We start from the raw sequence: 27698 nt of genomic DNA, 5'->3' as shown, positions 1-27698 counted from the left end.
ATGTAGTTAGCAAGTAGTAACAGAAATCATGACTCAAGATTTTCCAAAATAATCATTATAAACAACTAGAAAACGTTCACTGATGGACTTATCTGTGTAATATCCATTTATGATGTCCATAATACTTTACAAAAGCAGTAGGAAGACTTACGCATAGAGATGGTTCACATGGGGATTAACACCAAGAGAATTCATCCAGTTACGGAAGGTTCTTTCTTCACGGGTTTCTCCTATTAAGAAGAATCACAAAATTTACTTATTCAGTACTTTGTATATGTGTATACTGTCAACACATAGGAAAATACTGTATTTCCTCTGTAACAACTGAGGTTTTTCCAATATTCCCTTGTAAATAGTGCCTCTACACAAATGCATATTTTAAAGTTGCTGAATTTCTTTTAATGAAAGAACAGATCCCAATTAACCAATTAAGAGATTTAGAGGGTGGTGAACTTTTTATACATCTCCCTCCAGTCTCCCCATATCTCAAATCAAACAATGCTATCGATCAGATTTCCATTTAAGAACTTTTGCAATGGTCATATGAACCTATAGTCAGATTAATTTATATTTCCCCTTTATCTAGTCTTTGTTGCTGCACTACACATTATTTTAGCTTTCACATGCCTATTTCACAGCAACAAATTACTTTCAACTCCAAAAGCACTCATTTTTTCAAAAATTTTCAGAGATACTTCTGCTTTCAATGCCCAGTGGTCACTCCTGGTGCTGGCGTGGGGCAGGAGAGGCTATAATGGTGCCAAGAATTGAACCCAGGGCTGCTGTCCGGCATGCCAAGGATACCCTCTAGCCCTTTGACTCACATCCCTGGATCCAAAGTCAGTATAAATTTCATAGTGATGCCTGTTGATGAACTAATGCTTATATTTATCTTGTTTCAAAATGGCACTTCCTGCATATATGACCTAGAAGATAGATTCGGACATTTCCATACTTAAACGTAACAATTATATACTAAATCTTTAGCAGCTAAGGGTGAAAAGAACTGGGGCTAGTTCCAGTTAGTCTGACTGAGAAAGAATGGGAAAAAAATGTACCATAAATTGAGAGCTAAAATTTTAGGATTATTGTCCTATTAAAACCCGGGGAGCTAAAGAGTAGTACCGGGGGTAAGACACTGGCCTTACTTGAATGCAAATGCAGTGTCCACAACCCTGGTTCAAATTTCCCACACCTTGGTCCCATGAGCCGTGTCAGGGGTCATTTCTGAGCCCAGAGTCAGGAATAGTCCCTGAGCACCATCAGATTTGGCCCAATGTTCCTTTTACTCCAAAACTAGGGATTTTTTTTTAGGGGGGAGGCGGTCACACAGGGGTTACTCCTGGCTCTGCACTCAGGAATTACTCCTGGTGGTGCTCGGGGATGCTGGGGATCAAACCTGGGTCGGCCACATGCAAGGCAAACGACCTACCTGCTGTGCTATCACTTCAGCCCCCCGAAAATACAGAATTTTAAAAACAGCAACAAAACACTGGCTTACTAAGAGACTTTCAACTAAGTGCTGCTAGACTATATTAAAAGCTCACTTATATGCTGCTGCTTCTTTTAAAAAAAGTTTGTATCTTCTCTTTGCATCAGCTTCCACTTTTTCACTGAGCACTTGGGTCTAGTTTTCGTATCAATTTGCTTAAGGACAGTGGATAGAGAAGCAGAAGGAGTCAATATTATGGAACCACAGTGCTCTATGCATTTCTGCTCTGTAGACCTGTACTTTAGGGTTCAACAAACTTTTAGTTACCTTCTAGCAGAGTCCAGTCAATATCCTGGTTCTCCGGCTTAGTCAGTGCTGGGTACTTATTAAACAGGTTAGCCACAAAGGCTAAGTTCAGTTTTGGGTTGCCACTGACAACATCAGCAGGGGTAACAAACTGTCTGCAGCCTAATTTGTCTGCTTGTTGAAGCATACTCTCAGCTCGCTTCAAGTCATCTGTTTCCTGTTGAAGTAAAATAAAAAGACATTTTAAAGGCTGTACTAAAAATACAGAACTATGTAAATGATCACTGTATGATTGAAATGCAAACATCAAAGTTCCTAAGTTTGTAACTGTACCTCACGGTGATTCACGAATAAAAATTTTTTTAAAATTTAAAAAATAATAAAAGAAAAATACAGAATTATTTCCCTACAATGATAGGCTGGATCTATAATTTTACCTTCTTTTAGCCAACATATCCTTCTTACGAAAGTGTTTTGAATAGGGGGTGGGGGGGGAGAGAAAAAAAAAAGTTGTGTTGAATATACAGTACCTTAAAAATGCCCTAGATGGCGCCAGATCATAGCGCTTTGAAAAAACACTGGGTGTGGGGGCACTTAAAACTTCAGATTTAAATTAGGGGCTAAGGATGTTAACTCAGTAGTAGAGCACTTGCCTTGCATGTGTCAGGCCCTGGGTTTGATCCCTAGAGCCACAAAAAATTAAATAGAATTAAACAGGTCAGCCACAAATGATATATATATGAAAGGTAGTAAAGAAAGTGTGAGGCTGAAAAGAATGAAGGACACTGAAGAACAAGGGCTTAGACAAAATGATGGTGGGTGGGCAGTGGTAAGTGCTCATACAAATATACAAACTAGTAGAAAATAATATGCCAGGGTCTGGAGTGATAGCACAGCGGGTAGGGCGTTTGCCTTGCTTGTGGCCGACCTGGGTTCAAATCCCAGCATCCCATATGGTCCCCTGAGCACCACTAGGGGTGATTCCTGAGTGCAGAGCCAGGAGTGACCCCTGTGCATTGCTAGGTGTGACCCAAAAAGCAAAAAGAAAAAAAAAAGAAAAAGAAAATAATATGCCAAGAAGAGGGGACTAAGATTATGTAGGGTCTTTAAATGCCAAGTCCAACATTTCAGACCGAATAAGCTAATGGGGAGTCATTGAGTGATTCTAAGGACGGAAAAGAAAAGGACTGGAGTTTTAAAAATGATCAATCAGGGAAGAATGACTGATTGATTCTTGATATATGATATATGAAATATATCATAATCTGTAGTACACTGGTGCGATTTACACAGACATAAGAAAACCCTAAGTTAGCCATTCCAGTCAGGACACCCCCTTGTCCATTCCAATGGTGACTTGAGCCAAAGAATTTTTTTATTTTCCATAAAGGACGGACATATAAGCACCCACATCAATTAATACATTTGATTCTGGTAAGACTCTCCAAATGGGTTTAGACAGATTCATTCACCCAATCCTAGTACTTAATAGACTAGAAATGTGGCTGCATTTTAAACTAATAGAATGCACAATTTCATGTCTTGTGGGTAACCAAAAAACCTCAGGATCCCAGAAACTTGAGTCAAAGAGTTTAGTTCAGCTCCTACTTCATGGGTTGAGAAACATGAGAGCCAGTTCTGGGAAGGAATGTGTCCAACTGAATAAATAATTGATGTCATTAGGAAACAGGGCCATGATAATGATTGCCCAAGGTGGATTTCACAGATAGGTGTTTTCAAATATATTCACAGTACTTTGAACGCGGGAGTGTTACATATGCATATATGAATATGCTAATACGTCTACCACTGTAGCTATAATTGAAGAATTTAGAAAAGCACTAATTACGCCCACACTTGGCCTTGAATATTCCCTGCCATTCACATAAACCATATAGGCCAGTTCTTCATGGCTGAGGATGTGGCTTACTGATAGAGCACTTCTCTTGCGAGTGTGAGGCCCTGGGTTCGATCCCTAGCACCACACACATACCAAAGTACCAAGAACCACTGGTGGAGGATTTGGTTGCTGGATCATTGTATGACTGAAACCCAATTATGAACAGCTTTGTAATTGTCTATCTCATGGATATTCAATTAAAAGAATTTTTTTATAGAAAAGTAATGGAGAGTTCATGCCTGCTTCAGTCAGCTTAATCAGCGGGTGAATAGTAGTACTCCTACATTGAAAAAAAAGTACCAGGAAACTAATTGCAAGCCAATTAATTATGCTATTATACTCTACTAAAATAAAATCAAAGCTAGACTTTCCGACTATAAATTTTGTTCATATGCCTGTGAAGGAATTTTTAAATAATGCTTAACATTGTCAATGTATTTATACGCAATGGTAAAAGTTCTAGTACTTAGGAGACATCCATAATAATTTTTAAAGGCTGTAGAATTGGAAAGAATACCAATACTTACGTTAAAACCTGACATGTTAATGTCTATCCGTGGTTCACCTTCTTTTTGTCCTTTTGGTGCAATTTGATTGAGAAGATGGAAATACGCTTTGGAATCCTATGAATGAATCAAAAACGTCAGTGAGGCCATGATTGCAAATAATTAATGTATCCTATCATTCCAAGTTTGGAAGCGTATTTGTGTTGAATTTTGTGAGAATATATGGCACAAATCTCTGTCTCACACTTGACCTATCTCTCCCCCAGAAAAGTCCATCTGTGATCTCTGCTGGTGTCTGCCTCAAATGTAGATGAATTGTATTTTTCCATGACTTTATAATTTATTGAGTTATCCATATGGAAATGCTAGTAAAGACAAAACTAGTTCTGTACCTTCACTGAATTACTGAAGTCAGTAAGCTTGGTAGATAAAACAAGCAAAAAATAGGTAGGGGAGCAGAAATCCAGGAAGCATAGGGAAAGAAAAAGAAACAAGTTACATCATTACTATATATATACAGATATATACAGATATATGAAGTAAATATATATCATAAGCTATGGAGAAGAGATAAGCTATGAAAGTATTTCTTGATCAAATTAAATGATAAACATCTGAGTCAGTGAAATAACACTGAACCCTTTCATAATCTTCACAACTTAACCCTTCATGCTTCTCTTTTTGTTTTCAGCCCTTAACTCTTCCATCATTTGGGGGAAGACTTTACTTGGAATCTCGAAACTATCCTAAAATTAAGTGGATTTCCTCATACAGGTTCTGTGATGGGTGAATTCAAGACACTCCACATACTACAATTTGACAACCACTGCGCCAGTGAAAACACAATCAAGGCTTTCCAAGTGACCGCCAAAGCCTGCATCTCTAGAATCCTAAAGGACAGGAGCCAGAACGGTGCTTTCTTAACCCTCTAGATCTTAAGACCACCTACCCAGCTGTGATGGTTTTTATTATCCAGCCTGGAAAATCTAGATAAGGTATAAACAAGTGTTTCCCACTGTAGGCTCTGTAGCTCGTTCCCTGAGGGAAGCTGTTAAAAACGCAGATGACTACCCCAAATACCCCAGACCCACCAATTATGACTTTCTGGTGCTGCTCAGAAAGATGCATCTTAAACTATCAAAGTGTACTTGAAACACAGTGCCCGAAACGAATAGGCAAATAAGGAACATCAGGTGAATGTAAGACATTTCAGATCAATTCATAGTATAAGAATCCAGATGTGACCCTGACTGGGCTTAGGATTTCCCTCCTTCTGAACAGCAATGCATTACTACTGTAAAGGTGCTCTCGCTTCATGATGTCCTCTCGCTATCTGTATTGCAAACCACAATGCCCAAAAGTAGAGAGAGACAGTAAGAAGTAAACTGTCTGCCATAGAGGTAGGGGGTGGGGTGGGTTGGGTGTGGCGAGAGGGATACTGGATACTGGGAACATTGGTGGTAGAAAATACACACTGGTGGTGGGATGGGTGCTCGACCATTGTATGACTGAAGCTCAATCATGCAAGCTTTGTAACTGTATCTCATGGTTCAATAAAAATATTTTTTAAAAAAAGAAAGAAAAAAGTATCTTTGCCTATAATTATCTACTGAAGATATGGAAGATAATTTACAGTTAGGGCCCTTCCTTTCAGGATCTATATTCAACAGAAGGCAGGATATTTAATGCTGTGACTATAATGTTTTGGCCTTGATCCAGAGAATGAAAGTCAGCCTTAGTGCTAAGTTTCCTCACTTGGCTCCACCTCACTATTAAAACCTGCAATTCAGGGCCAAGAGGCAACAAGGTAGGATTGGTTCTCGACATTTTATGCTGTGACGCAATCTGAAGTCAAATGTGTTACAGATTTTTGTAGTTACCTTGATATCTGCGCTAAAGTTGTTAATTTTTTGCCAGCCAGAGTTTTCGAGATGAAAGTTGGCCCATCTAAGCAGTAGCTCTTCTGGAGACAATTTCATAAGCTCCTCCAAAGTCTCACCATCGCGAAGTAAAGCAGCCAATGCTTTAAGTAGGGAGAAAAAAAATGCCACAAGCTAATATGTTATATGGTCATTGGTATTACAAGTTCATTCAGTTTTTTAACTCTCTAATTAACAGACATGAAAAACTTAGTATGCCTTAAGTTCCTGCTTATCAGGTACTCTCTAATTAATAAAAGATAAACAAAGGCATAAATAATTATAAAATGATACAGATAAACAATATATTATGGGAACAAGGGAAAATACATTATAACCTGTTTTCTGAATTATTCTTTAAGTTAGAAATAAAACATAACTGGGGCTGGAGGGACAGTACAGAAGGTAGGGCGGTTGCCTTGCACTCGGCCAACCCGGGTTCAATTCCCAGCATCCCATATGGTTCCCCCAGCACTGCCAGGAGGACTTCCTGAGTGCAGAGCCTGGAGTAACCCCTGAACATCGCTGGGTGTGAGAAAGAAAGGAAAGAAAGAAAGAAAGAAAGAAAGAAAGAAAGAAAGAAAGAAAGAAAGAAAGAAAGAAAGAAAGAAAGAAAGAAAGAAAGAAAGAAAGAAAGAAAGGAAGGAAGGAAGGAAGGAAGGAAGGAAGGAAGGAAGGAAGGAAGGAAGGAAGGAAGGAAGGAAATCATAACTTTGAAAATGAACAATTTTACATTGCACCATATTTATATAAACTAATTATAAAAAGGGTTATTTAAAATTTTGGAGCTTCAGCCGGTGATGAAAGAAATCCTCTGGCCTGTATATCTAAGTATAATTATCTCTTGTTTTGAGGCAATACCAAGAGGTGCTCCAGTGGTGTTCAAACATGGGACTATAGCATGCAAAGCACATGTTTCAATCCTCTGAGCCATCTTCCTTGGCCTGAAAGATCTTGAGTTTACTTAATATGTTTTATATGTGTTTGTGTATCTGTGTATATATATAATATACATATATGTATGTGTATATATGATATATACAAACATGCACACATACATATACATAATGGTGCTTAGGATTGAACACATGCAACACAAATGCTCTATGTTAACCCACCATGGCCCAACTCTAGAAGTGCTAAACTTATTTAAAAAGGAATATAATTCAATTTTACATTTAAAAAAATTACGTTGCAAAAATACATTAACGAATATATGTACAAAATGAGATCTGACTGATCATTATGAGATCTTGAAAATGCTGGGAACTCCGAATTATATATTCTTTCTCCCCAAATAACTAAGGATCAAGACATGTTTCTGGAATAAAATATATTTGGGGGGAGGGGAGGGAGGGGGCTTGGATCACAACCAAGTGAGCTCAGGGATTACTCATGACTGTGCTAAGAAATCACCCTCCGGGGACTGTATGTGATGCTGGGAATTTGAACTGGAATCATTGGAGTGTAAAGCAGGCACCTTACCACCCCCTTGCATTTCATCTCCTTAGCATCTAAAGCGATATTTTAAACCCCACAGAAAGAGGACAATGTCCTGTGTCCTAAGGCCCCATGACTATTGTATTGCATATATTAATACATTCTTCAGATCCATGCTGTGACAGAAAAGCCTGCAGTGTGTTGTAAGAAGGTGATGTTCCTGCTGGACCAGGAGATGTGAGATTCATTAAGGTCAGATTTGAATCTCTCTGAAGAGGTCTAGATCTAAGGTAACATAAAAGTCTAATACAATTTCTTTCAAGCGATGGCACACAGCAATGGAATTGAGGGCAGTGATGGTGTCAGAAAAAGAGAGGAAGATGGTTAGGCAGGTTGGAGAGCACTTGGCATGCGAGAAGTCTGGGGTCAATCCCAGACAGCAAACAGTACCCTGAACACCACTGGGAGCAATCACCCAGCACTTTTGGGTGTGGTTTCAAAATTCCTCATCACCCCCCTCACTCCCAAAAGAGAATAAAATTCAAGTTTGGGGACTTTGACAAAGTTCTTTAAACTATGCGCTTTCATGTCTTTTTTTATAAAATGAATTCTAAGTGCCAGACAAATGTTAATAACTACCAAATAAGAAAGTTATAATTAGGCTGTTTTCCTGAATAACACCATAGCATTACCTTATGTTAATTCTAGTTATTATCTAATCACCCCAATTAAGCACACACATGACAGTCTGCTTAACTAGAAAAACAATAACCAATAAACAATTTCAAAAATAATGACTGTGTTCCATTACCTTCATTCCTGCTTAACTCAATGTCGGCGAACAGACCAATCTTAATGATCTGCCAAAGCAGTCCCAAAACCAGATGAGGCTTCCCAGCCCGCAAATCCTCTGCACCAATGTTCACAACGTGACACCCAATGGCAGAAGCAGAGTTCAGTGCCAAGTTCAAGTTTTCCTGTAAGACAGCCAATTTATACACTTGCTTCTTGACCTTTTCATTTGTTTCAGAGCTCTACTTTTCCCTTCACTGAAAATAACACTGAATGATCTATGCTTGATCCACAGAAAACAATTTCCAAACTTTGGTATTAAAAGCATAGCTAAAACAAGTCTCAGCTTTATTACTATTGTCTTTTCCAGAATGCCACAGAAAATTAACTCCGTATTTTTATTTGGTCTCTTCTGAAGTATACTGGAATGACAGAAAGGGCTGTGTGATTAAAATAAGCATATATATATGAATTAAGCCTTTTATTTCTAAAATATCTAAATGAGAGGTCCATTGCATATAGTTGAAAAAATCACCATCTCCACATCCCAAGTTGTTGTCTTGCCTAAGAAACTTGTCATCTAATAGTCTAATAGTTGATAGAAAAGAAAAGCATTTAATTCCTTAAGATTAATTATGGAGATTAAATATATTTCTGTGGATTTCTGCATGTTTAAACAGAGTATATAACGAAAATAACAAGGGGCTTTGTATTAAGATTCGGATTTGAAACTGCAATTACAACATTGATCTTGAACAAGTTTGGAAACCTTCTGGGTTTCACCTTTCTTCTCTTAATATCTGGATAATAATCCTAAACCAGTTGTTAAAAAGATGAAGATACACTGAAAAGTAGCAACAAAGGACCAAAGGCAACTTAATGGAAGAACTGGTACCTGAAAGTGAATTAGGGAGGCAGATGAGAGGCAGGGATATTGAGTTCCTACGGAGAAGGAGTTGGGTACACTGGTAATGAGTATAGTGTTGGAATTATGTGCACCAGAAACTATCACTGTAAACGAGAAGCTATTGTTGTAAACCATAGGATCTCAATCCATTAAGACCAATTTTTTTAAAAAAGGATTATATGAGAACATAGGCAGTAAAGAGCCTATCCTGATAAAGTGGCTTCCTGGAACAAAGTGGGAAGAACAGAACATACCTGAATGATGAAAGGTGTAAGTTTCTTTTTGTTGATTGCTCTTTCATCAATTGTATCAGGAACTGAAAGGTTGATCATTTTACTGAAACAAAAAGTTAATAAGGCATTAATATACCTTTAGTCTGTAATTATAATGCCCCATGCAATCTGGAAAAATTAATGTGACTATCAGGCTGAAAACCAAATATCATATGAAAGATGCAAATTACAAAAAAAAACGTTTTCAGTAATTGGTTATCTTTGATTAGGAAATTGGGCTGTATTTTCTCATTTAAAAGGTTTGCTATTTCCCCCATTATTTTTTTAAGAGTGACTAGATTCAGACTGGAGTGATAGCACAGCAGGTAGGGCGTTTGCCTTGCACGCGGCAGACCCGGGTTCGATTCCCAGCATCCCATACAGTCCCCTGAGCACCACCAGGAGTAATTCCTGAGTGTAGAGCCAGGAGTAACCCCTGAGCATCGCTGGGTATGACCCAGAAAGTAAAAAGAAAAAAAAGTGACTAGATTTTTTTTCTTGGTTTTGTCTTTTGGCGGTAGGGGGCATACCCAGTGGTGTTAAGGGCTTACTCCTGGCTCTGCAATCAGGCATCACTCCTGATAGTGCTCAAGAGGACCAGATGAGGTTCCAGGGACTGAACACAGGTTGGTGATGTACAAGGCAAGTGCCCTGCCTGCTGGGCTCTTTGACTGACTAGAATGACTCATAGAATGACTAGCTTTGATGCTAAAAATCATTTCTTGAATAAATACTGAAATACAGATAGTGTCTCACATTAAAATTGTCTCCTCTAAATCATATACTGCACAATTAACTTCTAATTCACATAGGGGTAGTTGCCACCATGTAAGCTTGTCTACCAGCCTTGCTCCAGAGACTCATAATAAATCTCAAGAGATCAACAAGCTGGAAATATTCCTCCTGACACCTAAAAATGGCTGAGAAAACTGAGGCACCTGGAGGGTGAGGATCAGCCCAGTGCCCAGTAAAACAGAACCCCAGCAGTCAAATGTTCCCACATTCCTAAATCACTACCAGGCCTCTGGCCACACGCCACTGTCTCAGGACGGAGCCTCACCTAAAAATTAGTCTCTTGAAAAAATCAGGTATGTGGGTTCTGTGACGGAAATCTCCATACTTTTCTTGGAGTACAGATGGGCTACCTCTCCCTACTTCCCAGTACTTCTGGAAGCCCTCTCAATCATGTCCACACCATAAAGCCACCATCAGTTATAAATTTAACTCCAAATGTACGACCCCTTTAAAAATTCTGGACTTGCTGGAGTGACATCTAAATCTCTAAACACTAATAAATTAGTAGCAGCACAGTAGATTGGATGGGGTGCAACATAGAAAGCAACCAGTCTCAATTAACAAAACATAAACACAGAAGGCTTAACCTATAACAACACTTAATAATCTCTCACACAAGGACTTAATATCTCCATGGTAAGATATAACAATTTACACCAATTTTCTTCTAAGGAAACTTTTTTGATCATTCAGTTAGCAAAATTGACAACAAGCCCAAAAAAATTATTGAGGGCCTCTATGAGGGCAGGTGTAAGGAGCACATGGGAAAATTGGAGACAACGGTGTAGGGAAGGTGTAATGGTGGTGGGATTGGTGCTAAACTATTGAATGCCTGTAACTAAATGCTTGGAACATCTGCATAATGGACAACTTTATAAATCAAGGTGTTTTTAAGAAAAACAAAAAAATAAATTTATATATTATCTCCATGCAAGCATTATATAAATTCCAATCTAATACAATCAGTTACTCGACGTTGCTTTATTTATACAGACTAATTATAGCTCTTAAGGGAATCATTAAATAACATTATAAAAATTTCAAACCTATATATCCTGCCATTTAATTACACTTAAGAGTTGGTTTATCTTACCTGCAAAAGAATGAACAAATATATTTGACATAAAACATCTAAGTTGAAAAAAATTCATAAAGGTAAAATTACTTGATGAGTCATTTACTAGATTGAATGCCTGAAAAGATGAGTTAGGAACTGTATAGTATTCATTAAATAGTACCATATAGCTATCTCTTTTTGTCAAAATGTGTGGGTAATTATTTCTTTTTTTTAAGGTAAAATTATTTCTTTAGTGCCTATAAATCAACCATAAAGAGGAAACTATCTTACGGGTGAGAAAAGGAAATTTTATGAAATGCACATTTGCTATTTGAAATATATTTACTATAGAGTTGTAAGCAATCCACAATATAGTTGCATAATGCTTATGATAGCTCTGAGAGGTAAGAACAGTCATCTAGTGATCATGATCTGTGAAAACTGAAAGGCTAAGTATAAGTATCATGATTACAGCTAGACGGCAACTGAGAAGCAGAGGCTAAAAATTAACTCAGAGTACTAACTATGCAGAATGCTCTCAACCACTGTGATACACTGCATCTATAAATAGTATCAGCAACTGATCAAGTGTTACTCTTTGCTGCCGACATTCTGGTGCCCTAGAACCAACATGTTACTCTTGGTCCTAAGAGAACCAGAATCAACACACGCATTTTTTGGAAACACATAATTGCACAGTGAAACCTGAAGTATGAGGTTCTTTTTGGATTTTAGAAGTAATATACTTTTAAAAAGATACTGACAGGGGCTGAAGGGACAGCACAGCGGGTAGGGCATTTGCCTTGCACGCGGCCAACCCAGGTTCAATTCCCAGCATCCCATATGGTTCCCCGAGCACTGCCAGGAATTAATTCCTGAGTGCAGAGCCAGGAGTAACCCCTGAGCATCGCCAGGTGTAACCCTCCCCCCCCAAAAAAAGGCAAAGATACCGACAAGGGCCACATTAGATAAGTTCAAGTGGCAAAGTCCATGCCTAGTAGGTCCAAGACCCTGAGTTCAGTCCCCCCAGGAACGTTTGGTAGTAGCCCCTATTTAAACAATACGACAATTAGAGATACTGTTCAAGTTTTCTTGTCTGCAATCTTACTAAATTTTACATTTGTAGGATTTACCTATTTTCATGTAAACTTTAAAACGCATTAGCACAGAATTATCCTTTTTTGCGGGGGGAAGGGGGCACACCAGGTGATGCTCAGGGGTTACTCCTGGCTCTGTACTCTGAGATCACTTTGGTGGTGTTGGGGTGGGGTGGGGTGGGGTGGGATGGGATGGGATGGGATGGTGGGGATTGAACTTGAGTCAGTCACATGCAAAGCAAATGCTCTACCTGCTCTACTATTGCTCCTGCCCCTAATCTATAATATAAGGGAGAAAGATTTAGTTTTTGAAAGAGATTTATTTTAACAATCTATCATAAACTTACAATTTTGTGGAATTTTAGATTAGCTCTATTCATCTATGTGTGTAGGTGTCATCAGCACCACACACACAAAAAAAATGGATGGAAGGGAGGGAGGGAGGGAGAGAGGAAGGAAGGAAGGAAGGAAGGAAGGAAGGAAGGAAGGAAGGAAGGAAGGAAGGAAGGAAGGAAGGAAGGAAGGAAGGGAGGGAGGGAGGGAGGGAGGGAGGGAGGGAGGGAGGGAGGGAGGGAGGGAGGGAGGGCTCTCTCCGATTTGTGGGATAAGAAAGAGACATAGTAAGGGAATAACAAATGGTGAGTTATTGGTACTGAAGGTTTTCATCTACAGTCTTGTAAATTCTGATACTTCAATAAAAATGTTTTTTTAAAAAGTTATACTTCAAAAATAATATTCAACTTGCTCAATAATGAGAATAAAAGCCTCCTTACCTTTATCTGCATGATTAAATCTAAGATTTCATATACAGACCCAAGATGAAGTGACATGGGTAAAAGTCTAGTCATTTTTTGGTTCTAATTATTTACTGTGGTGAAACTGTCAAACATCTAGAATCAAATGTATTCATTACATTTGAAAATCTGGATTAAAAAACAAACGAACACCTTACCAAAGCACAATTCCATCACCAACAGCTTTGAACAGGTCATCAGTATTCGGGTTCATTGGTATAACATGTCGGCAATCAGGATCATTTTCCAAAGCTTTATTTATCCAGTTAACAAAAGCATATTTTTCTTCCTCTAAAATAATGATGTATAACAAGAAATCATTTTACATTTTAAGTTAATATATTTGATCTGAAGTCAAAAATAGTTGTACTTCTCATTAATAAAACAGTTGTGGTTAATGTTAATGTGTTACAAATATGCAATTATCCTCTTTGGAAATAGAGTCACCTAAATGCAATGCAGTAAATGCAATGTAAATGCAATGCAGTAAAAAAGACAATAAAACAGGTTTAACTGAGCTCCAGGATGTTAGAAAATTCCTTAAAAATTATACCTATGTTACCACTGAATTCCACTGTAATAAAGGTTCTCCTTGCAAGTCTTTTTTTTTTTTTTCCTTTTTGGGTCAAACCCCACCCGGCAGTGCTCAGGATTTACTCCTGGCTCTGCACTCAGGAATTACTCCTGGTGGTGCTCCGGGGACCATATGGGATGCTGGGAATCGAACCTGGGCAAGCTGCATGCAAGGCAAACGCCCTACCCGCTGTACTATAGCTCCAGCCCCCATGGCATGTCTTTATACGAAGTATTAGTCCCCAGTCCAAGATATGTCACAACGAACGACTACTGTATTCTTAATAAGGAGGCAATGTTTTTCTAAAGACATCCCTCTTTGAGACCATATAGAGGCACCCTTCTCAGTACATTGTGTTAATGTCTTGCACACAAAACTGTTACCTGAGTAAGAATGCTGGGTTCCTTCACTGGACAATTCGGAAGTTCCTCCCAGAGCACAAATCCCTTCCTTCCTGTTGATTGCTTTGCGAAAGGTTTTGGCAATGTCGCTGCTTTTGACTTCTTGGAAAATCTAATAATTAAAATATGCTGTTGTTTCATAACTTTCAATCAGACAGCAATAAAACCTATTTATTGTTTTAAACACTGATTGCCTATAGATTCCCCCCAAAGGTAAAGGTAATGAGTGTTAAAAGAGATGGAAAACTCATAGCTTGACCTTTGAAAACACGTACTACAATACTGCCACTGAAAAAGAAGCCAGAAAGTCAACAGCACACACTTGTCAAAACATTAAGTGCCACATGCAATGGGTATGGTTTAAGCCAAAAACTAGTGTGGTTCAAAGGCACAGGTGATTATGCTAAATTTCTACAAACAATGAAGGCCTTGTTCTTTTCCTGAAAATGTTAAAGAATCTTAATTCTCTTTGCTTTTTTCTTCCCTTCTCAGCCACCCCCCCCTACCCACAGGATCTCACTTCTTTATCCTCAAATCTTTGCAAAGAAAGATAAACACATGACAACTAAACCAAACCACTACACTACCTTTTTACAATAATGTGGTACTTAAGAGTCTATGTAATTCAAATTTATAGGATGACCAACATGAAGAAATGCATAAATCTGGCAGGAATAAATATTTTGAGGAGAAATACCAAGAGAGGCTTTGTTTTTTTGTTTTTGTTTTTTGGGTCACACCCGGCAATGCACAGCGGTTACTCCTGGCTCATGCACTCAGGAATTACTCCTGGCAGTGCTCAGGGGACCATATGGGATGCTGGGAATTGAACCCGGGTCGGCCACGTGCAAGGCAAACGCCCTACCCTCTGTGCTATTGCTCCAGCCCCCAAGAGAGGCTTTGAAGTGACTGCCTTACAGATTTGTGAATTTCAGCTTCTCCTGAAATTAACTTGTATATTTTACTGTAATTATTAAATTGCAGGTTGTAACAAAGCAAATCCTGCAACTTGATGGATAGAAAGTATACTCTGAAATGTGCCTACATTTTTTTAAATGCTGGAGATTTCTTAACCCCATTTTTTCTGATTTAGCGATGCCAATAGCTAAGTTAAAATAGCCCGTGCCAGTAATAGAGCAGGATATGGCATCCTCATAAAAAATGTTTTTAAGATTTTAAAAAAACATGATTTATTGAAACACAAAGTAATTCAAAGTGCTGCAGCAGTATGTAAGTATGCACACACATGTGTGCACACACACAGACACACCCCAACCCTCAGGAAAAACAACCTCTGTCTCAAGTTAATGATACAAGGTCACAGTTATCAAGCAGTTCAGGGTGTCTGTGAGAACTGGTACAGCAGATGCTGAAATCTAGCCCATGCTCCACAAACCAAGCTTCACATTTGCGTAAAATTGTGTCGGGCCAGAAAAGGAAATATGAAATATTTTTATATTTAGACTTTCTAGGAGGGCACCTTTTTGGTAATTAATCTTCCTAGAGTAAGTGACATTTTCAGGCTGATAGAAAAGTTGTTTTGCATGGGGTATTTTTTTTAAAAAATCAGTGCCCCTACCACAAAGCCATCGTGTCCTTAAATGCTGACTTTCTTGAACCTGTAAACCCATTTTTATTTGTGAAAGCAGTGAGCAGTAAGTTTTACAAAATCAAGCTAACTCAATTTTCCTAGGTGTCATTTCACACTATACTTGTCATTTTAGTATGCATTTATGTCTCTTACAGACATACACGTATATGTGGACTAGACTAAATACTATACACAATCAATAAAAGCTCTCTTCCATCAACACCCTGTTCCCAGCTACGTATCAACAGTATGGACCATTGTACTCTGAGTAATTATCTTTTCTTGTTTTTTTTGGAGGAGGACATAGTTGGGCCCACACTTAGCAGCGCTCACTTAGGGCTTACTCTGGGTTCTGTGCTCAGGGATCACTCCTGACAGACCTTGGGGGACAATATGTGGTGGCAGGGATAGAATCAGACTCAATCACATGAAAGTCAAGTGCCCTAAGTCCTGTGCTAACTCTCCAGCCCCTTTGGGCAAGTTTTTTTTGGGGGTTGTTTTGGGGCCACACCCAGTGATATTCAGGAGCTACTCCAGGCTCTGCATGCAGGAATCACTCCAGGCAGTGCTCAAGGTGACCATACTGAAATCCTGGGTTGATTGTGTGCAAGGTGAACGCCATACACAGCAGCTATGCTGTTGCTCAGGCTCCCTCTGGGCAATTTACATTTTTAAATCATTATAATAACCTTTATTTGCACTCTGATTTTAAAATTTAGTTCCCACTTTATTTCAGTGTTTGGGTCACAATCTTTGGTACTCAGGGGCTACTTCCAGCTCGGTGCTTCAGGGTCACTTCTGGCAGTGCTCAGGGAATGACTTGGTATCAAGACGAGAGCCACTATATGCAAAGTATGTGCTCCAGCCTCCCAATTTGTCGTGGTCCTCCTTAATTCAACTCTTAATTTCTTTAGTCTGAATTTCCAAATCAAGATTATACAGTCACACATCACTTATCATTTCAAACAGCGATAGACCAGCTGTACAATGGTGGCCCAATAGATGATACAGAGCTTAGATGTGTGCTAGGCTATGCTGCTAAGGCTTGTGTAATCGCATTTCTGTGACATTTACACACCTTGATGCACTGCTCAGAACACATCTAAGGTGTTAAGTGATGAATGACTATGCAACAAAATAGTGGCCTGGAAGGGAAACAGTCAAAATACAAAGCATTTTGCTCCCATAGCTCTTCTTTTGCCAAGTATAAAACTGTTTAATGAAAAAACGATGTTCACCATTCTACCCATAATATGAACCCTACTTCATTTAGTAAAATATTATCTAGCGGGGCTGGAGCGATAGCACAGCGGGTAGGGCATTTGCCTTGCACGCGGCCGACTCGGGTTCAATTCCCAGCATCCCATATTTTCCTGAGCACCGCCAGGGGTAATTCCTGAGTGCAGAGCCATGAGCATCCCCTGTGCATCGCTGGGTATGACCCAAAAAGCAAAACAAACAAACAAAAACATTATCTAGCAAATTACTGAAATGCATCCATTTCCTCATGACTGACTGACAAACCTTAAATCCCTCAAATAACCATAAAATCTGCAATAACAAAAATCTCCTAACCAAAACGTTACTGCCTCAGGGTAATTACTTCAGAAACACATATGAAAGCCTATTTTTTAATTGAAAACTATGGCTCAAAAGACGTTTACTTTGAAAAATTAGGATGATGAAAAAAATTAAGTTTGTTTCCTTTTCCTGATTTCAGCTGAATAAAAGCCAAACCTTGTATACATTATGGAAAAGGGGAATAATGCAAACAATTTTTAAAATACTGTATTACAGAGGAGTGTAATTGTTACACAGCTCTAGTTAAACTCTGGTGCCTGAGAATGGCAAAGTTGCAATCCAATTAATTTTCAATTATCTTATAAATGTTACACGACCTTTATTTCCTAAATATTTTTCAATCATTGTTCCGTTCAAGTTCAAAATTCCAGCTTCAAAGAATTTCCCTGTGCTTAGGTTTAACCCCCCCCAATAAATTTAGAGATAATTGTGGCTGATAACACAATTTGAGTGTAAACCTCTGCCTGACAAGAATCTCTGAAATCAGAGCCAACACACAAGGACAACTACTGTGCTAAAACCATCTCAAAGAATCTTTTCAAAGCTGCCCATTGTGACGCTAATGAGCTCACTGTTTTGTGCTGTTTTCCCTGTGTGAGGAAGAATTTGCTTTATCCTGTGTGAACCAACTCCTGGTGTCCACTGCTCATTTTGGTTCTATACATCTTTCCCAGACTCTTCCTTTCCTCTCTCTTTACGCCACACCCAGTGTTTTGCCAAGGGGACCATGTGGTTCTGTGGGGGTCAACAAGGGGCTCCCACATGCAGAGCCCGCACTCTAGCCCCTTGAACCATCTCCCAACTCTGCTAATCTTTTTTGATGGGACCTATGATTTTTTTTCCATTTTTTCCCTTTTTCTTTGTTTGATTGCGGAGGGGCACACCCAGTGGTGCCCAGGCTTACCCCTGGCTCTGTGCTCAGGGATGACTCCTAGCAAACTTGAGGAGACCCCATCCACTGCGGGGTACCAAACCCAGGTGAGTCACCTGCAAGGCAAGCGCCTTGCCAGGTGTACCATCTCTTCAGCCTTCTTCCATTTTATAAGAATTACCCCCCTTTTTTTGATTTTGTTTTTGGGTCACACCCGGCAATGCTCAGATGTTACTCCTGGCTCTGCACTCAGGAGTTCCTCCTGGCGGTGCTCCAGGACCATATGGGATGCGAGGAAATGACCCCAGATTGGCTGCGTGCAAGTCAAACGCCCTACCCATTGTACTACATCTCCAGCTTCTTCATCGCCTTTTTCTTTAAGACTGAGCAAATTTTTGATCTTTTTTTTAAATCTCAGGGTTCGCTCAACTCAGGCCAAACCTGAACTATCCAGAAGACTTAAGAAGGAAAAGATTTTTAAAAAATATGTAAAATACATATATTGACTTGTTTCCAGTTTTTGAAACTTGTTTCCAAAAATAGCACGCTTGGATTTTTCCTTTTTTTTTTGCACTCTGTTAAAGGTCTAAGTTTGGTAATAATAGGAAAAGAACTCTGCTTTACAAAAATAAATAAGTGAGACTACATCAACCGGAAAAGTTTCTGAAGTATAAAAGAAATGTTGGCTAAAAGAAAAACACTGTGTTGAATGGGAGAAAATATCCGCACACCATACATCTGAGAAATGGCTGGTATCCAAGATACACAAAAGGCTCACAGAACTCAACAACAAAAATACAAACAAGCCCATCAAAATAGCCAGAACAGGAGTACATTGCAACTACCTCAAAGACAAAAGGCAAATGAAAAATAATCATCAATATTATCAAAGAACTGTAAATCAAAATGACAATGAGGTATCATCTCACACCAGTGAGGATGCCATATATCAAAAGGATCAGAGGCTGTAGCGACAGCACGGTGGGTAGGGTGTTTGCTTGCACACAGTTAACCCGGGTTCGATTCCCAACATCCCATATGGTCCCCTGAGCACTGCCAGGAATAATTCCTGAGTGCATGAGCCAGGACTAACCCCTGTGCATCGCCATGTGTGACCCAAAAAGAAAAAAAAAAGGATCAGAAATAACCACTGTTGGTAAGGATGTGGTGAAAAAGGAACTTTATTCACTGTTGGGAGGAATGTTGTCTGGTTAAGCCTTTATAGAAAAAACTGGGATTTCTCAAAAAAATCTTAAAAAGAACTCCCATATGACACAGAAATTCCTCTCTTTGGCATCTATCCAAGAACATTAAAAAAATACCCAAAGCAAAACCCCATTAACTTGAAAAGATTTGTGCACACCTATGTTCACTGCAGTGCTACTGACCAGAACAGAAACAGGTCAGAAACAATTCAAATGTTTAACACAAATGAGTGGATAAAGAAACTGTGGTATACGGGGGTCTGAGAAATAGTACATAGGCAGGACACTTGCCCTGCAGGTAGCTGACCCAGGTTCAATCCCTGGGACCCTATATGGTCCCCCAAGCTCTATTTGCTAAAACTAGGGAGGAAGCAGAGGGGGTTATGTTAATTGAAGTAAATCAGAGGAAAGAGGTTTACACTCACCTGTGGTAAAGTAAGAAACAAGAGTCAGAGAATGGATAACGGCAAATTAAAACAAACCCTTGGACTCTGCCAACAGAACTGATGTTACCAATGGAGTGTGAGTGAATAGGAAGCAGGGACAGATGGGGCAGATATTAACTCTATGTAAAATTAATATAACTAATTAATTAATCAATAGGGACATAACTAGTCTCCAGTATAATACCAGGAGTAGCTCTAGAACATAACCAGGTGTGGCCCTCCACCCCAAAAAATTTATTAGACAGTCTTAACTTAAGGATAACTCCACCTGCTCACTAAAAAGCCACAAAAATCCGTGCAGAAACAGTTTCAAAATATATAGAATTAATGTTTCTCAAGTACTATATTTTTCTCAGTGACATTAATAATTTTGCCCTTATAGTACTGACACACTGCTGTTTTAAACTACTTAGATCTGTTCTTTCTAGCGAAATTTAAAAACTGAGCTGTAAATGATATAAAAAGCAACCAGTTAACCCACTGAGCTGTTTTAAATTCATAGCTAAACGTGCAGTGACACAGGAAGCAAGTTACACACCAGAGTACATGCAAATGCTCAAATTGCAAATCAATTACAACTTACTATTGAACACAGAATTCAAAACAAAGGACTTTGGCAATAACTGGAGACAAAAATGGTAGGGAGAAATTCAGCATTTTTTTTAAGAGGCAAGAACTATATCACTAAAATTGACACAAGTGTGCATTTAAAGTATAATAACACAAAATACTATCAGACAAATTGGCACCATCAATCAATTTGCTTCTTGAACTCTTGTAGAGCTATAAAGATGTGATTTTTTAATTCAAGAGGCCATACAAGAATTTCACTTGCTACAGCTGAGTCAGAACTACTGAGGGGAATATATGTTACCATAATAAGTATCTTAGGGCACAAACAAGACATAGAAAAGGAGGATATAAAGGGCTAGGAAGTGTGGGATAAATATAGGGCACGAAGTTTAAGTTTGCAATATACTATAAGTAATGACCAGATCTATACAACTTCAACCTTAAATTAATAAATCGAAATAATAAAAACCTAAGCATGGTCTTAATCAAAGGAAATAGCAACGGCTATTTATCAACATATAATGATAAATACTTTGTCAGTAAACATAGACTAAAAATGGCATGTCTAAAAATTTAGACCTTGTGGGCTACTAGCTACAAGCATAGACTTCAAAGATGAGTGTTAGACATATGCAGTCTCTGAGCACTGAGGATGTGCCAAGAAACGACTCAGTTGGGAGAGCACTGAAGGAATTAAAACATGAGTCCGTAACATTGAAGAATATTTGATGACACTAGAGAAGTAAATAAAAAAAAAAGTTCAAACATATCTTCCAATGAGCTAAAAAGATACACTTCTAACTTTTAATTATCAAAATTATCATCCTAGAGAAAATGGTACAGTTAAATGCTACCACCAGAGTAGTAAACATCTTTTTAATCAGAAAGTTGAAGTCAGGAAGCTTCGGAGACTGTGAGTCAGGGTGTATCATTAAAATTTGGGAGCATACCCTTCACCAAAGGAGATAGAGTGCTGTAAGGATGCCATTTAGCACCTCGAGAACTGCCCTTTACTGACTGCTCATAGGAGATTGCTCACTCCAGTGATTGCTCTGCTGTATCTTTTGATTCTGCCAGATTCTCTCTCTTCTTTTAAGATAGCTGAATGTCTAAAACTAAGAAAACTTACTGGGTGGCATGAGAGAAATTTTATTAGTTATACCATAACTAACACAATATATTTAGGAATTTAATATCCTCGGTACTGAGTGTTCGAAGACTGGGCTAGACAAAGTCATTACTTGGAATAATGGTAGGTTTTCACACACTTACATAAACAAATTCATCAAAACTTATCTTCCCGTCTTTATTTCTGTCGCCATCCAGCATGAGTTTCTGAATAATTTCTCTCACTTTATATCCTGGTAACGGCATGTTAGCTTCCTTGAAAAGGTCGTGAAGTTCGTAGTTAGAAATGAATCCATTGCTGTTGAGATCTTTAGAAGAAAAGGAGGGGAAGCAAAAAAAGCAAAGTTTTAGGAGAAGTATTTATCAGAGTACTTTTCATTTCGAATTCAGTTCACAAGATTGCCTAAGTACAATTTTTTTCAATCTTATTGTTATTGTATGCTGCCCAAGGAAATGCAATTTTTAACTCTAAGAGTTTGGTTTTACTTCATGCATCTTGTATGGTGGGGGGAGGGAGGACGGAAGGTATCACATCTGGAAGTGTGCTAAGGGCCTACTTCCAGCTCTGTGCTGGGGTGGTTTCCTGGGGACCATGCAGTGCTGGGGATTTAGTAAAAATGGACCATGTGCAAGGCAAATGCCTTAACTCCTGTTCCATCTCTCTTTCATGCACCTTGTAGTTTTTGTTTGTTTTTGGTTTGAGCGGCCATACTTGCTGGTGCTCAGAGCTTCCTCAGGGATTAATCCCGGGGCCAATTACATATGGTGCCAGGAATTCTAGCTGGAGTTGGAAGCGTGCAAAGCAAGTGCCCATATTAAAAACCCTGTATTATTGCTCTGGCCCACATCTTATATTTTAAACATCATATAAGTGTTATGCATTACATTAGGAAAGCACAGTTATTTAATAAAATTGTTAAATAAAAAATTTTTTTGTTTGTTTTTGGGTCACAACCAGCAGAGCCCAGAGGCTTCCTTCTGGCTCTGTGCTCAGGGATCACTCCTGGCAGGGCTTGGGGGGACATAATGGTGTGCCAGGGTCAAACTCGGGGCAGCTGTATGCAAGACAAGCATCTTACTCATGCTGTACTGTATCTGCAGCCCTATAATCACTAAACCTACCAAAAAGAATAGGTAATACACCAAAAAAGCCAGCTGTAGTATGAAACTGCACCCACTGTAGCTATTTACAAGTTTTCTCCTCCAAATCCCCATTCTTCCATTAGCCTAATGGAATACCTTTACAAAATAATGCTGATTACTTAAAATGCACATCTAGAATTAAGCTACCACCTGCAGTGACAATTTTTATGAGTCAACATAAATAAACACTAATCTAAGACAGATACTGTCACTGCATCACTGTCATTCCCATTGTTCATCAATTTACTCGACTGGGAGCCAGTAACGTCTCCATTCGTCCCAGCCCTGAGATTTTAGCAGCCTCTCCTTACTTGTTTTTCCCAACGACTGGAGGCTCTTTCAGGGCCAAGGGAATGAGACCTGTTATTGTTACTGTATTTGGCATATTGAATATGCCACAGGGAGCTTGCCAGGCTCTGCCATGCGAAGACAAATACAACACCAAAAAATATATTCTCAAGTAATGCAAATCTTTAAAATGACTCTACAAGCATCTTTATTTTTATGCTACTACAATTTCAATAGAGTATGTACTGATACTGCTTATTTTCTAAAGCTATTAAAAATGTGGGGAGGAAAACTGCCGCCATACAATCAGCCCGACTCCACTGTCTCAGGACGAACCTCACCGAGACATAATCTGCTGAAAATTCTGAATTGCGGGTTTTGTGATTGAAATCTCCAGGCTTTCTCTGGGTAAGGACAGGCTACCTCCCACAACGTCTCTGTACTTCTGGAAGCCTAGGCAGTCACATCCACACCACAAAGCTGCCACCCAATTGAAAAGCTACTTCAGCCTTACCGTCCCAATAAAAATACTGAATGCCCTGAACAAACCCATGATCTCTTAGCACCTGTATTGCAAACCATAATGCACAAAAGGAAAAGGAGAGAGAGAACAACAAAGAAGGTGCCTCCCATAGAGGGAGGCTGGGGGATGGGGGGGGTTTACTGGGGGATGGTGGAAGGAAGTAAGTGACATTAGTGGTGGGAAATGTACACTCATAGAGGATTGGGTGCTGGATCACTGTATGACTGAAACCCAATTATGAACAACTTTATAATAGCCTATCTCACGAATATTCAATTTAAAAAAATTTTTAAAAAGTAATGTGGAGTTCATGCACAATTCAATCAGCTTAATCAATGGCTGAATAAACAGCAGTACTCCGACAAAAAAAATGTGGGGAAGGGTGGAAATCAGTCAATGAGAAAAAAGTTCATTTCTTGGGAAAGAGGACTAAGGAGCTGAGGGCTGTATTCATTTGAGCATACCATTTTTTTTTAGCGAAAGGATATGTTGGTGTGTGTGGGGGCATATCAGGTGGTGCTTATGGTTTCCTTCTGAATCTGTACCCCAGAATCACTCCTGCCAGGCTCTGGACACCATATGTGGTGTCTGGGATTAAACCTGGGTCATCCACGATCAAGACAAGCATCCTGCCCACGGTACTATTGCTTCAGCCCCAGTAAAGGATTTTTGTGTCCAATCTCAAACATAATAAACAAGGCTTTTTATTCCTAGATTCCTACTCATTCTCATATATAAACTATAATTGTTGAAATTAAAAGGCAGCAATCCAAATAGAGAAAATGACTCAAGAATACATAGCACTATTCAAGAGAAACACGTTAGGATAGTTTATTACTTGTTACATTAATTTAAAGCTCTCTACCATGGGCTCTATATAGTACAGGGGGTAAGGCTCGTGGCTTGTATGTAGCTGATTCGGATTCAATCCTGGTAATATGGTCCCCTGAGGGGCTGAAGCGATAGCACAGCGGGTAAGGCGTTTGCCTTGCACGCGGCTGGGCTGACCCAGGTTCGAATCCCAGCATCCCATATGGTCCCCTGAGCACAACCAGGAGTAATTACTGAGTGCAGAGCCAGGAGTAACCCCTGTGCATTGCCAGGTATGACCCAAAAAGCAAAAAATATATATGGCTCCCTGAGAAGAGGCAGGGATATCCCTGAGTACCAAGAGAGGAGTAAGCGCTGAGCAGACCAGGGAGGCCCCGAAACATCAAACAAATAACTTAAAAACACTGCCAGGCATGATTCTTGGGACTGGGGCGAATGCAACCAGTGAAAGGACAAAATAAAATGACAAAAAGAGAACATCTTGCTGTCACAGAGCCCACATTATAATGAAAACTGAGAAATAAATATCATAACATGCAGTGTGTTTGTAAAATGTAAACTATAATAGGTAAGGGGTTAAAATAGGGCTACTTTGCCCTCCATTAGAGTACATTCAGAAATGACCTGCAATATTCTTGATTGTCACCAGTTGGGATACCAAAGCAGGGTGGGGAGAATGCTCCGAGTATCCAAGGTATATTGGGCAGCATGCTGATAAGTACTCTACAATACCTATAGTACTCCACAATACCTATGACCCCTTCAACCCCTGCTGCGCAATAGCGAATTATGCAACTCAAAATGCCAATAGTGCTGAAACTGAGTCACTCTGGGCAAGAGAGATGGGTGGGGGATGGGGGTGACAATGGGATTCTGGTCACCGATGCAGCTTGGTCACTTTGATGAAGTTCTATTTTGAAAAGTAGACATCTATGGGTTAAGGGAGCAAATCACATAACTGTCTAGAGGGAAGATTTCAGATAAAAAGACATTGCAAATGCAAGGTTTATGATGTGGAAGAGTGCCTCTATAATTCATATTAGCCAATATGTAATTAGCCAATATGTAATTCATATTAGTCAATTGTTAGAATATTAAAATCGCATATGAAGTCATTTCCCTCAATACTTTGAAGGTTCATGCAAAGTTCCCCAGTACTTTGAAGCTCATTTAAATGATGTATAGGCCTTCAGTTAAATATTCTTAAATGGATGTTATTACATTTAAAAATCTACTAATTAAAATACCTATAGTTTTATAACATCATCATCAAATTACTCAACACTCCTGGAAATCACAATGTTTCCTTCAAGGAGAAGCACTGAATTCTCCCTGAGTCACATCTCCATTTTCTTTGCTTTGAACTTGCAAAAGGAACTGTACTGTATTAGCAAAGTCTTCACATAAGAAAATCAATTCAACAAACTGATTCGCTAAAAAAAAAATATAATTCACATGGATATCGTGGCAGTATTTTAGAAACTCCTGGTGGATGAAATTCCTGAAGTTAAATATTCCTCAGCCCTTGAATATGCTGATCTATTTCTCCCATTTTCCTTGAATGAGTCAAATACAAGTATTAGGGGGTAAGTGTGACAGAGTGAAAGATAGGTGGTACAGGTAAGGACAACAACAGTGGAAGTCAAGTGACACAATCTAATTTCAACTTGGTTAATACTTCTACACAATTCCCCTCCCAAGTTTTACCTTTCTGTAAAAATAATGCTTAGAATGGGCTAGAGTGATAGCACAGCGGTTGGGTGTTCGCCTTTCACGCAGCCAACCGGAGTTCGATTCCTCCGCCCCTCTCGGAGAGCCCGGCAAGCTACTGAGAGTGCCGAGCCCGCACGGCAGAGCCTGGCAAGCTACCGGTGCGTATTGGATATGCTAAAAACAGTAACAATAAGTCTCTCAATGAGAGACGTTACTGGTGCCCGCTCGAACAAATCGGTGAGCAACGGGATGACAGTGACAGTGACAGAATGGAATTATCCTGAAGGTTCCTATTTGGCACTGACACTGATTCTGAATTCAGTCACAAGAGTTCACAAGCTACACGAGCAGATAATTTTGAAAACTGGAGATAAAATCGTAATAGATATTTTTAAAATGTTGAAGGTCAGAGAGGTAGTACTGAGGTCTTGGCATTTGCCTTGCATGCGGCTGACTCTGGTTCCATCCTTGACACCTCATATGGTCCCCCCAATATGGTCCCCCCCTTAACAGTGCCAGGAGCGACTCCTCAGCACAGCATCAGGGGTAAGGCCTGAGCACATCCAGGTGTGATCCCCAACCAAACACAACCAGAGTAATAATTTCCTGATCACCACTTATTTCTATATCTTATATTTAAGTGCACTATTTCATTTTTATATTTTTTTCTGAAAAAAATATCATATTACTTTGATTTTTTCCCTACTGCAATCATCCCAGATGTCACAATTAATAGCATAAGCTGGAACCTATTTTTTTTTAATTTTATTGAATCACCATGAGATAGTTACAAGCTTTCATGTTTGGGTTACAATCACAATGATCATACACCCATCCCTCCACCACTGCACATTCCCCACCAATGATATCCCGAGTAAACCCCCAGTTTCCCACCCTCCCCCTGCCTCTATGGCAGACAGTATTCCCCATACTCTCTCTCTACTTTTGGGCATTATAGCTTGCAACACAGACACTGAGGTCATCATGTTTGTTCCATTATCTACTTTCGGCATGCATCTCCCATCCCAACTGGTGGAACCTACTTTTTATGTAGGGTAGGTGCTGTTGATCAGAACTGTCTCTCATTATTAACTATGAAAATAAGCTCCTTTTCTCCTCATAAAAATGATTATCAATTTTTGTTATTATTGACTCGCCATGAGACACAGACTCCAAAGGTGATTATGGTCATGTTTCAGTCATACAGTGTTCCAACACCCATCCTTCCACCAGTGTACATTCCCCACCACCAATGTCCCCAGTTTCCCTCTCCCTCCCCGCCCCCCAGCCTGTCTCTGGGGCAGGCACTTTCCCTGGTCTCCCATTCCTGTTCCCAATCCATTTGGGTTGCAATACAGGCAACTGAGGGTTATCCTGTTTTGTTCCTTTCCCTGTTTTCAGCACACAGTTTTCTTTCTTTTTTTCATTTATTTTTTTTTTTTGGAAGGGGGGAGCTGGAGTGATAGCACAGCGGGTAGGGCATTCGCCTTACACGCAGCCGACCCGGGTTTGATTCCTCTAGCCCTCTCAGAGAGCCCGGCAAGCTCCCCGTGGCGTATTCAATATGCCAAATACAGTAACAACAAGTCTCACAATGGAGACGTTACTGGTGC

General features: G+C 39.4%; 1 protein-coding gene across 4 annotated transcripts in view; it reads right to left on the bottom strand.

Annotated features, from left to right (window-relative positions):
* Positions 1 to 27698, bottom strand: part of PLS3 (plastin 3) — a 117100-nt gene that overhangs the window by 7486 nt on the left and 81916 nt on the right. For 3 of the 4 annotated variants that reach the window (XM_012934048.2, XM_055122375.1, XM_055122374.1), the window contains exons 4-13: positions 21732 to 21895; positions 14175 to 14304; positions 13376 to 13508; positions 9457 to 9538; positions 8315 to 8480; positions 6025 to 6167; positions 4537 to 4563; positions 4166 to 4261; positions 1760 to 1955; positions 152 to 230 (exon numbers count right to left, since the gene is read on the bottom strand). In XM_012934048.2, the coding sequence (XP_012789502.1) occupies positions 152 to 230; positions 1760 to 1955; positions 4166 to 4261; positions 4537 to 4563; positions 6025 to 6167; positions 8315 to 8480; positions 9457 to 9538; positions 13376 to 13508; positions 14175 to 14304; positions 21732 to 21895 (1216 nt within the window). The remainder of the gene's footprint in view (positions 1 to 151; positions 231 to 1759; positions 1956 to 4165; positions 4262 to 4536; positions 4564 to 6024; positions 6168 to 8314; positions 8481 to 9456; positions 9539 to 13375; positions 13509 to 14174; positions 14305 to 21731; positions 21896 to 27698) is intronic. The other variant, XM_004614475.3, reaches the window with a different exon arrangement.

This window comes from Sorex araneus, chromosome X (assembly GCF_027595985.1).
Source record: "Sorex araneus isolate mSorAra2 chromosome X, mSorAra2.pri, whole genome shotgun sequence".
In the NCBI taxonomy this organism is placed as follows: Eukaryota; Metazoa; Chordata; class Mammalia; order Eulipotyphla; family Soricidae; genus Sorex; species Sorex araneus.
The sequence above is the reverse complement of the archived record's forward strand: the minus strand, read 5'-3'. Positions and strand labels throughout refer to the sequence as shown.